The sequence below is a fragment of the Amphiura filiformis genome, chromosome 15, assembly GCF_039555335.1.
Source record: "Amphiura filiformis chromosome 15, Afil_fr2py, whole genome shotgun sequence".
Classification (NCBI taxonomy): Eukaryota; Metazoa; Echinodermata; class Ophiuroidea; order Amphilepidida; family Amphiuridae; genus Amphiura; species Amphiura filiformis.
The window spans coordinates 48,548,306-48,560,552 of record NC_092642.1 but is presented as its reverse complement, the minus strand read 5'-3'; the positions used below and the strand labels follow the sequence as shown (position 1 = coordinate 48,560,552).

Sequence of the window (12,247 nt, the reverse complement as noted above, 5' to 3'; positions counted from 1 at the left end):
GAATGGGGAATAGTATACAGAAATCACAATGATATGATAAGTTTGGCTAATCATGAGTATTTCCTCTTACTTTATTTTCTCCTCCTTCTAGCATTGACAAAGCTAGTGAGATGAAATCTATTCAGATATCTACAGTAGATGCATTCCAGGGAGGAGAGAAAGGCATCATCATCTTATCATCTGTCAGGACAGACTACATGGGATTTGCTGATTCGGACAAGTAAGTGTTAGCATTAACTTGAACTCTCTTCCTGCGGGTGTCGACTGCAGATGACACTTTTTTTTTTAATTCAAAAATTTCAGAATTGTAAATTTTAATCACCATATTTGGCATCAGCATAATAAATGCATTAAAATGAGTACAAACAAGCCTAGTATTGGTTCAGTGATTCATGAGATAGCTCTTGATATTTTGAGAAATTATCTCAAAACTTGGGACATTTTTATGTTGAAGCCTGTGGCTAGCATGCAGAGCATTAAAGACTTTTATTCAGAGATGTTCTATATAAAATATTTTTCCCCCACTTGCTTGAGCAAACTAATCTTGCCCTCTGAACCCAAGTGTACCCTATGTTCCTTGTATAATAATATTTATTTGAATTACTTGCAAAATACAAAGTAACAAAATAACAGTACATTTATACACACTTTACATTTCTTACACATGACTAAAGCAAGTAATTCAGGATGAGTGAATGGGCTAAAAGCCCAAACACAGAAGTGCCCACATGAATAAAAAAAAAAAAAATATATATATATATAAAATATATATAAGCCAATACATAAAATAAAGGCATTTGAAAATACATAAGCCAAAACATTAAATACCACAAGATCATTTAAGCATATTCAAGTAAAAAGATTTACATTCAGACTTAAATACAACAAGATTGTTAACATGATGCAATTCAGAGGGAATTCCATTCCAAAGACGTGGGAGGGAAACAAACATAGAATTAAAGAAAGATAAAGATTTGGCAGATTGATGCAATAGCCTAGAATTATCTAAAATACTTCTTTGAACCAGTGAACTAAACGAAGGCGGTCCAATCTCATTGATTATTTTAAATCCCAAGACTAATCTTTGACACTTGTAAACATCCTCAAGCTTAATCAATTCAAGATCTACAAGCCTCTTAGAATATGACGGACGATCATCAAAATCAACTTCAGGAAAATCTTTGTAGAACAAAGTACGCAGTGATTTTCCTCTGGATTTTTCCAACCTATCAATATGATTCCTTTGAAATGGAGACCAGACACAAACACAATAAACAATATGTGGCAAAATGAGAGATTTGTAAAGATTAAGTAAAGCATCAGAAGTCATATTTCTAGTACATCTAACTATAAAACCGGAGAGCTTAGAAATTTTATTAGCCACAATACCAATATGAGAGTCAAAAGAAAGGTCCTTACTGAAAGTAACGCCAAGCAGCTTGAATTCATCAACTTCTTTAAGCTCATCACTGCCCATAATATAAGAACTACAGAATTTAGGAGACTTAGATCTAGTCATGTGCATGGTGGAACACTTTGAAAGGTTCAAAGGAAGTTTGTTACAAACTGACCATTGAAAAATATTTTCAATGTCCTGTTGAAGAATCTTATGGTCTAAATCACCATAGATAGGATGGACAATTGAATTATCATCAGCGAATTGGAAAAGAGAAGAAGAAACCACATCATTTAAGTCATTAACAAACAGCAGAAACAAAATTGGACCAAGCACAGAGCCTTGACGAACACCAGAAGTTACATTACACCACTCAGGAACTACACCTTTGAAAATAATCCTTTGCCTACGCATGTACAAAAAGTTTTGAATCCACCTAAGAAGTTGACCTCTAATTCCCATAGAATGAAGTTTACCAAGCAAAAGATTGTGGTCTACTTTATCAAATGCAGAACTAAAATCCAAGAAAATACCATCAACAAGCCAACATTTACGATCATCCAATGATTTACTAAGCAAATGGAAAAATTTTGACAACATTTGCTCACAATTTCTGCCACTCCGAAAACCAAATTGATTATCAGACAGAATACCATTTTCATTGACATAATTCATTATACGAGAAGAAACTAATTTTTCCATAACCTTACCCACGATACTTGTCAAAGAAACTGGGCGGTAACTACTAACATCATCCTTGGGCTTTCCAGAACCCTTATAGATAGGGACAACATTATATTGGCCTCTTTCCAAGCACCAGGGACTTGACCATGTTGTAGAAAAACATTAAACAGACCACATAATACTGGGGCTAATTCATTACAACAAACCTTCAAAAAGACAGGAAGTATGCCATCAGGACCAGGAGATTTGGACGAATCAAGATTCTTAAGAACATCAGCCACTTCACTTACTGTAATAGGCTCACAAGAAAAAGGGGCTGCCCCATGTGAAGGAATGGAATCAGGCAAAGAGTCAAGATCAATAGGTTCATACATATCAACAAACTTGCTTGAAAAATGAGTATTGAATACATTAGCAATATCATCTGGATCAGTAATTACATCATTATCAACAGTAAAACAAGTATTTTCAGAACACTTTTTGGAAGAAGAAACATAAGACCAAAATTTCTTAGGATTTCTCTTAACATTTTTGAAATTTCATATGTATAATTTCTATGACTTTCTAATTGCAGCTTTCAATTTATTACTACAGTCCTTAAACTGCTGCAATGCTACAGGAGACTTACTTACTTTAGATCTTTTATATAACATCTTTTTCTTTGTACATAATTTTCTAATATCCTTATTTATCCAAGGTAATGAATTATTTCTTTTAACCACTTTCTTGGGTACCGAGTTATCTATACAAGACATAATAATGGATTCGGCCGTATTCCACATAACATTAACATTATCATCAAAACATGAATACCATGGACTATTTACAAGCAAATACTTCATTTGATCAAAATCAGCCTTATTTAGACAGTAAACAGCCTTGTTAATTGACTTAGTCTTAAGAGGAAACATATTCAACATACATTTAACTGCTGAGTGGTCACAACCATGCAAATTATAAGTGGAATTACAAGATAATACAAATGATGGATCAGAAACAAAAACCAAATCAAGAAAGTGATCAATTCCATTAAGAGTCTTAAAAGTAGGCTCTTTAAGAACTTGTGTAAAACCACTTGAGTGCATCACATCAAGAAGACTATTTGGCAGAGAGCCCTTTGTTGCATGCTCATTAATCCAATCAATATGAATGTTAAAATCACCAACAAGAGAACACAATTTATAGGATCTGTTTGAAGCTTGAATTTTACTAAGGTTATCATCCAAAATCTCCAAACCACATTTATTTTCAGATGGAGGCCTATAATAAACACCAAACAAACATTTCCCTTGATCAGTATTAAATTCTGCCCAAACAATTTCTAGATCTCACACTACTCAAGATACCAGCTGCACCACGGACTATTGTGGGATGTTAAAAGCTACACATATTTGGCATGCAGCAGTAGCTGACTTTCATGCTATTACTGTTGAAAATTTTGTTCAACTTGGTGCCTTTAGGGAAATGCTTTTTAATCAGTTTTATAAAAGCTCCCCTACATTGGTTTTGACATTCATGCTATACGGAGGGTTGAACCATATCACTTTTCTCTTTCTGTTTCGTTTGTTATGATTGTTTCTTTGTGTTGTTTCCCTTTTGCTGAACTTGATTGTTTCTGTATATCCGCAAGATTTCAGAGCGTTGTTGTATTTGTCAGCTGCTGCATTGAATATCTCCTCATTTGAAGACAAGTTGGAAACTCTTTTTCCAATGGCTGCCGGTATATTCTTGGTTATTATAGTGGGGTGGTTCATGGTTGGATTTGGTGTTGATGTAAACTGGTGGGTTGTTAGGTTTGCGATATGGCTTAGGACTCCCATCCATGAGATTTAGGTGGACATCTAGAAAATTTACAGATTTTAGGTTAATTTCTACTGTTATTTTGAGTCCCGAATTGGTGGAATTGCTTGGTGATTGCTTGCTTATTCTGTTTGCCCTCAGAACCTGTACTAATATTGATCAACTCTTCATATCTAAGAAAAGCAGCATAAGCCAACAAAACTACTACACATAAGTGGACCTTCATAAAGTTGTTTGATGCACCATTATTATCTATTGTCTGTTAATATTTCTGGTGTAACTGCTTCTTCCTTGAGCACTGGTTTGTATAACAGCCTTTGCAATATACTATCATTAATATCTGACTTGCAGTCATAGTGCCACGTCAAAGCATAGAAGAATTCAAAGAAAAGTATAAAACTAGTCAATAACACTCACATTTTTGTCTGAATAATTTCAGAGTAACCATACTCCGTCATCAGCGGTGTGATACTAGTGAATGACTGATGTATGACTTGTACTTCCTGTTGACAATGTCCTTTTTTTGACCTTTTATCAGGTGTTTCTAGAAGCAAAGTGTCATAGATTTTGGAAAGTTCACGGCCCCTGTCCCTATTAAGGGTGGGGCTGGTCTCTTTCTTGATGAAAATTGCTTCTCTCACTTTTCTTGGCAATAGAAGAATTATGCTGTTCTGGAATTTGGAGCTTACGATTGGTACGTAGACAGCATATACTGGCTTATGTCCTCTGCACTAGCAGGAACTTGAAATACCTGATTTATCGAACACCACTTGGTCCAGCCTACTAGAGCTCTGTTGTATTTGTATGCAGTATTCTCTGCCCTTGACACTACAAGCACTTGTGCTACAATGCAGTCATATTCGTCTACAGCTGATGATGTGCAAAATATAAACAAATGTTTCCACTATACTACATTACGTTCAAAATGTTATCGTCTCACTGGACCTATATCTATCCTGCAGTAATCGTTCATATGGATCAGCTCTCGATATGGCTATACAGCTTCATTTATATATAAACTTACACTCATTCTCAATTTGAAGCTATGCAGCTCAGTTGTTTTATGCAACAATAATTCTGTCAATTGTTCATCTGGCTGATCTGCATTTACATTAAATACCCAGTCTGATACATAACACTGCACAAATATATATTGCTAGTCATGCAGCTTTATAATGTGAGATACTAATTGCGCAAACAGACTGTGCTGAGAAAAGCAACAGCCAGAAATAACCAGAAGGCCACTCGGCACAACCAATGTTCGTTCCGCTGAGCAAGCTTTAATGTCTGCTAGGATTTCTCCGACTTGGCTTAATAGGCGGGACCAACCAGTTATTCTCACCAGCTCAATTGGAAACAAGTGCTTCATGTTCTGTTTGTGGGCACCAATATTTCAAATTAAACCTACTAATTTTACAATTGAATACCTGAGTGGAAGAAGGGCCCAACTCCATCAAAACTGTTTTTGAGATATTAAGAAAAAACTTAATATTTGGAAAAGTTTTATAGACAGAATGTTTTCATCTTCAGGGGACCTTTAATACATGAACATACAATAGTACATACATTCAAAATTATATATGATGTTTCCATGGCAACGGTACAGGTCTTAATACGAGCTGGAGTTGGGCCCTTCTTCCACTAATATACTGCAAGTGCCAGTTCTGTGTTATAAATAGCTACAGAAATTAGGTAATCACCATTAATTGCCCAAGTAGAACTCATGTGATATGTTAGCAAGAAAATTTATTGTAGTGAAAAGCAGATTTCATGGATGAACAAAATTCCTCTTTAACCCTATATTTGTGGAAGAAGGGCCCAACTCCATGGAGTTGGGCCTTTCTTCCATGAAAACTCATGATTAAGTGTACGTGGAAGATTATTTAGAGAGGGATTTTGGCTCATCTTTCACACACAAGGAAGAAAGGTCTGCTGGCAATAAAATGCTGGGTCTAACTCATTTTTGTAAAAAATTGGAGTTGGGCCCTTCTTCCACTCAGGTATTCAATTGCAAACCTTCATGGTATGTTGACCCCACATGCCATCCATAAACTGAAAAAAACCCTGTTATCAAATCCCAATCATCAAAATCTATCAGTCTACAGAGCAAAATCTGCTTGCATGTTGTCTTCCTTGAGAGCCCATTGCAACTTCAGAGAAATGCTTGTCTTGACCATACTACCTTTTGCAACTACTGATACAACTCCAGTATTATCAGTGAACAATTTTACTGTCCTACCAGATAACACTGCACTGGTGCAAACACCAGCACCGTTAATTCTACCACCTTCAACTCCCTCCATGTAGAGCTCTGTGCAACTTCTTGAATGCTCCAATTTTGTTGCAATTTCATGCTGTTGCATTCCATAGCCCACACCCCGCAACCTGTCTGACTGGCGTCTGTATACACAACTACCTTCAAAAAGCATACGCTAAATTCAAATTGATCAAATTGTTCTTCCAGTCGAACAACTCCTCTATGAACTTACTATTACTGTGCACTATATGAATATGTCTTATCCGAATGTGCTCTTTCATAATACATACATCTTGACATCAATTGTCAAATTGTATTAAATACTGGATACAGTGAAATTATCTTACCAGCTAATGAAGCTATTTGTCTAGCAGATCTATATGAATGGCAACTTACCTTGCTTTTGATACACATTTCAGAAAGACGGAGATTCTTAATTCTCTGCGACATTTCGATACACATTTCCTCACTGTTCCAATTCGGTCCTAACCAGATTAGAAATCTGGTTGGGGTCAACTGCGATTTCTCAATATTTGGTATTTGGCCTGAATCAAATCACTTTTCACAGATTTGGCTACTAATTTACTCCTCATGAGTTTGTATTCACAACACAAATACCTGATAGGTTTGACTGCATCGCTAAATTACTTGAACATTTATGTTTGCCCCTGTGTGCTGCCATCTTTGGCGTTTGATTGTTGTACACCAAATGGGTAATTGCTCCGCCAATGACCATCTCTTGCGCATGCGGAACAGATATCGCTGGGCTTCGCTCCTCCTGCATGCCATCATTGATTTGCTGTGTTGTAGCATGTTACCCAAATGAGAATCTATTCCTCTGCTCAAGGCCGCGAAAAAAAAGAAGAACCAGAGGTAGAGGGCTGTATTTACTCTGCATGGTTGAACTTGGACACAGATGATGCATGCAGTGCATGATTCTTGCATTTTCTTGACGCACATGATTGCACTTGTCAGATCTTTTTATCATTGTCAGAATTGTTGGCTAATTTAAATACTTGTCAACAGCAGACCAACCTGCATCAGACTTCTCCGCCAGTCGGACTAACTTGTTCCGCTTTTTTAGGTCATCAATTGCTCTGACTACTTTTCATTTTATTAAGTCTAGTCTCCCAGATCCAGTTAACTTACTCCTTTCTCCCATTTTTCCAGCATGTCTGAGTTGGATTTGAACTGAGACTTGTTACCTTTAAATAGAACAACAGCCCAGTGTTCTGTTTCAATTGCTGTGATGCTTCGGCCCATTGTTTTGTCACAGTCTTCCTTTGATTTAGAAATAAAACTATCTCAATATAAGTGAAAATCTCTCAGCATCTCTTTGATGGCCATTCCTACAGAAGCCGCTGATAAACTCTCTTCTCGGTTTACCTGCCTGTGGTTGAGAAACTCCTGGGATTTCCTTCCCTTCTGTTTCAGACGTTCTCTGTTACAGTTAAACCTAATAGCACGAAAATCAACACATGTGAACCTAGTCAGTGATCACTGCTTGTCTCTTCTCGCCTCACTACACCTATACGTTCTGCAAAACATTCTTATACAAAATTGATTAAAAATCTATTGATTAAATAAAATATAAAGACAGACTGGAGGGTGAAGGATGTATGGCATCCAGGCTCAGACATCATTGGGCATATAAAAACTGAAAAACTGAAACTGAAACATATATAGCATAAGTGTAGCATTTAGACACTGTGGAGATTACTCCTACGGAGAAATAAATTTCTTAATATTTTCAAACCTTATTCTATATTATTGCAGATACTGTTAAGGGCTAATACATGTAGCTTAATATTAGGTAACTGCAGTTTTATTTTTGGACTTTGCTAGGAGTAAAATCTAATACTGTTAATTAGGGCTAATACATGTAGCTTAATATTAGGTAGCTGCAGTTTAATTTTAATTAGTAAAATCTAATACATATAGAGTAAATTATGGGACAATCCATGCATACAGAACCACCCCCATGATATGGACTACCCCTTTAAGGAGGCACACAGGATCACTAATTATCCATTATTATTCACCTCATAACTCGAAAACTATTTATGTAAAGTATATAAAAGTATACATTTTTTGAGCGAAATGAGCTCATCAATCCATTTAAAATGTCAGTTTTGGGTCAAAAAGTACAATTTTCGAGAAAATCCCAAAAAACGGCTTTTTTGACCAAAAATTTTTGGTCCGCCATAAAAAAATTATTTGAAAATCAAAAACTGTAAAACATGAATTTGATTAATTTAGACAAATAAATCTAGGAAGTGTTTTTTTTTTTTTTCGAAATTTTGCTTAGTTTTTAAAATATAGGCAAAAAATCAGTAAAAACGTATGACCCGTGTTCAAATTTTTGAATCATGGGTGATAAAAAAAGTTCTAGGCCCTAATTAAAAAAAAAGAAAAAACACTATCTAGATTTTGGCCATATCTAAACGTTTGACTTAAACACTTACCTCAGTGATGCTTCAGTTAGACGCTATGGCGGAAAAAAAAAGGTTAAAAGTGGTCAAAAGTGAACTTGCGAAAATCGCGATTTAGAAAAATACAGCGGATTTTAGGTCCATTTTTGAAGATTATTCCATAAATATATAATCCGGTGACTTGTGACGTTTGGTCAAGTTAGAAAATGAGAAGGGGCGTCCAGCTGCAGCAGATTGGCATTTTTTTGGTGATTTAGAAGGTAAAATATACAATTTTACTAAATTATCCGTGCACATTCGGCAGATATTTATCCACATGGTGTAATCATTTTATTTACTGCAGTCTTGTTTCCATGGTGCAGCAGAGCTTCCGGCAAGGCAGCGGCTGCATCATGGAGTCGCGATCAGCGTTTGAGGAGCGACAGGGCAGCGGACAGACAGACAGGTTACTGTGAATAAGTTGCACAGTGCATGGTAGTGTTGCAGCGAACGAAACCATGATTATTTAAGCACAATTTTGTCCTGTTCAGTATTTAAAAAAAGATCATGCTCTGTATTAAAATTTGCGGACATCAGAACATTAAAAGTAGCATAGAATAACTGACAAGCAATTATTTTAGCAGATAATCAGGAAGTTTTATGAAATGAAGAATAAATTGAGACATATTATAATTGTGATTTCTGTTTTGTCCTAATTTTCTTAATTTTGCTTTAAAAATGCAATGTTTTTAATTTATCGTTTTTGGTTATTTTCTTTCTTTTTTTTTTTTTTTTTGGTGTTGACAAATATTGCATTTTATGTTCATTGTCCTTTTCTGAACCGCAAACATGATGTTGTTACTACTCGTTGCTTTTTCTTTTTAGTTAGTGCTTGAGAGGCACCACAACGGCCCGTCGCGCCAATGAGATTTTAACGCCCGTTATAGCTAGGCCTACACCACATGAATCCCAAGTAAAATTTGAAAAGATTCTGATGTGTCGCATTACTCAATATTCCGTTTTTGTTATTGTAATTGTTTGTAGTTATCATATTTTATTTTTAACTTTTTACGGAATGTCAAACACGTACAAAGGTCATAGGCCTATTAGTAGGGTGGTTCTTATTTTACAAAAGTCTGAAATACCATGCTCCTACCCCTTAGAATGGTTCAGTTGGGTGAAAAACTTATTCTGTAAAATTTTCAGGAAGATCGGACAATATTTACTGGTAGCCCAGGAGCCTCCAATATGGTCACCCCTGTCATGATTATTTGTCATCGAACATTTTTGAGCGATTTTAGGGGAGTATATTTTCAAAATAGAGTGTCTCTTGATATTCAATCTTTCTAAATGCATTAACAGTAACTAGTTTAACATGTATATAACAAAAGGTGCCTTGTATTTACTTCCATTGTTGTTTTAAACTCCACCAGATATGGCACTTCGTGCTGCAAATACTCCTAAATGGTCCTCGGCCATTTTCAAGCATTTGTAAGGGAGTCTAATATAAAAAATAGAGTGTCTCTTGATACTCAATCTTTGTAAATGCATTAACAGTAACTAGTTTAACATGTATATAACAAAAGATGTCATGTATTCACTTCTATTGTTGCTTTAAACTCAACCAAATATGGTAGTTTGTGCCGTGAAGACTCCTAAATACCGGTCAAAAGCCGGCCATTTTCGAGCAATTTTATGAGGGGTCTGTTTTCAAAATAGAGTGTCTCTTGATACTGAATCTTTGTAATTGCATTAACAGCAAACAGTAAACATATATAGATAGCAAAAGATGTCTTGTATTCACTTCCATTGTTGTTTTATTCTCAACTAGGTATGGTAGTTTGTGCTCGTGAGTATTAAAATATGGCCGGTTGTCAGCCATTTTCGAGCAACTATAAGGGGGCCTATTTTCAAAATAGAGTGCTTCTTGATACTCAATCTTTGTAATTGCATTAACAGCAAATAACTTAACATGTATATAACGAAAGATGTCCTGTATTCACTTTCATTGTTTTATTCTCAACCAGATATGATAGTTTGTGTATGCTGTGAGAACATGGTCGATCGTCAGCCATTTTCGAGCAATTTTATTTACGGGGTCTATTTTCAAAATAGAGTGGATCTCTTAATTCTTCAATCTCTTTGTAATTGGCATTAACAGCAACAAGACAGCCTGCAAATGTCTCTATAGTCAACACCTGCCAAGTAAAGTTTCCACCTGTGGTATCTTTCTACAGCAGCCTTGGTTCTTCGATCCCATCGCTCCAGTGGCCACAAAATGTGAAATGGTAAAATCAATGCAAAATGGGGAGGGTGAGAATGAAACGCTCAAGCGCATCAAAGCTGCTGCACGGCTAATTTCAGATAGTCGACTGGAAGACTTTGTCACACAGAATACCAGAAGACTCTTGGAGAAGTCGGGTATTATCAGCTGAATTTATGGATCATGATCCAGAAACTTGGACCAGCCGTGATTATGGTGATGACTTTCTTGAAGGGGTGGAAATCATTAAAAACATTAAGGTGATAAACGTTAATGCAGAGCATGGAGTGGCACTGGTGCAGGAGTTCAACACGATGAAGACCATACCAGTTGCAGTTCCTTTTGCAAGTTGTATCTGAGCATCAACACCAGTTTCCTGACAGCCATGAGAAATTCAACATCCTTTTTATAAATTGCAGCAAATTATAAAATTAACTATTCCCACAGTCTGACAGTCAGCACAGACTATGTTATTTGGGTGAGAACAATGAATGGGAATAAAGAACAGTTTTTGTTATGTTATACTAGTTCAGTTGCTTTTAAGGGGTACTACACCCCTGCCCAATTTTGTGCCTATTTTTGCATTTTTCTCAAAAATTATGGCGCATTGGGGACAAGTAAGATATGTATATTATAGGGGCAAGGACTACAACTACTGCACTGGAAATTTTATTTCAGCACAGCCAACAGTTGTGGAGTTACAGTCAAAAATGAGGGAAAACCAATATTTGATCAATAAATCAATAACTAAAAAACTTGCTTTGTGTTGCTGTATTTTCAGTACAGTAGTTGTAGTCCTTGCCCCTATAATATACATATCTTACTTGTCACCAATGTGCTATAATTTTGAGAAAATTGCAAAAAAAATAGGCTTAAAATTGGACAGGGGTGTAGTACCCCTTAATGCAATTGCAAAGATTGAGTATCAATGGATACTCTATTGGGAAAATGGCTGACAACCATTAGGGGTACTCACGGCACAAGTTGCCATATCTGGTTGAGTTTAAAACAACATTGGAAGTAAATACAAGACAGCCTTTGTTATAGATATGTTAAACTAGTTACTGTTAATACAATTACAAAGATTGAGTATGAAGAGACACCCTGTTGGGAAAATAGACCCCCTTGAAAATGGATGACGACCAGTCCGTATTTAGGTTCTCACGGCACATAACTGCTATTTGGTTGAGTTTAAAACAACAATGCAAGTGATTAAAAGACATCTTTTGTTATATATATGTTAAAGTAGTTAGTGTTTAATGCAGGTACAAAGATTCAGTATCAAGAGACAGTCTAGTTTGAAAATAAACCCCTTATAAAAGTTGCTCGAAAATGGCTGTTGACCGGTATTTAGGAGTACTCACGGCACAAACTACCATATTTAGTTGAGTTAAAAAAATCAATGGAAGTGAACACAAGACATCTTTTGTTATATA

General features: G+C 35.9%; 2 protein-coding genes across 2 annotated transcripts in view; one reads left to right on the top strand and one right to left on the bottom strand.

The window, feature by feature from the left end:
• The window catches only part of LOC140171766 (F-box/LRR-repeat protein 4-like), a 238,554-nt gene that overhangs the window by 193,465 nt on the left and 32,842 nt on the right, over positions 1-12,247 (bottom strand). The gene's annotated exons all lie outside the window — the stretch shown is intronic.
• LOC140170998 (5'-3' DNA helicase ZGRF1-like) overlaps positions 1-12,247 on the top strand; it is a 53,338-nt gene that overhangs the window by 36,621 nt on the left and 4,470 nt on the right. The window contains exon 23 of the mRNA XM_072194183.1: positions 92-220. Within this exon, the coding sequence (XP_072050284.1) occupies positions 92-220 (129 nt within the window). The remainder of the gene's footprint in view (positions 1-91; positions 221-12,247) is intronic.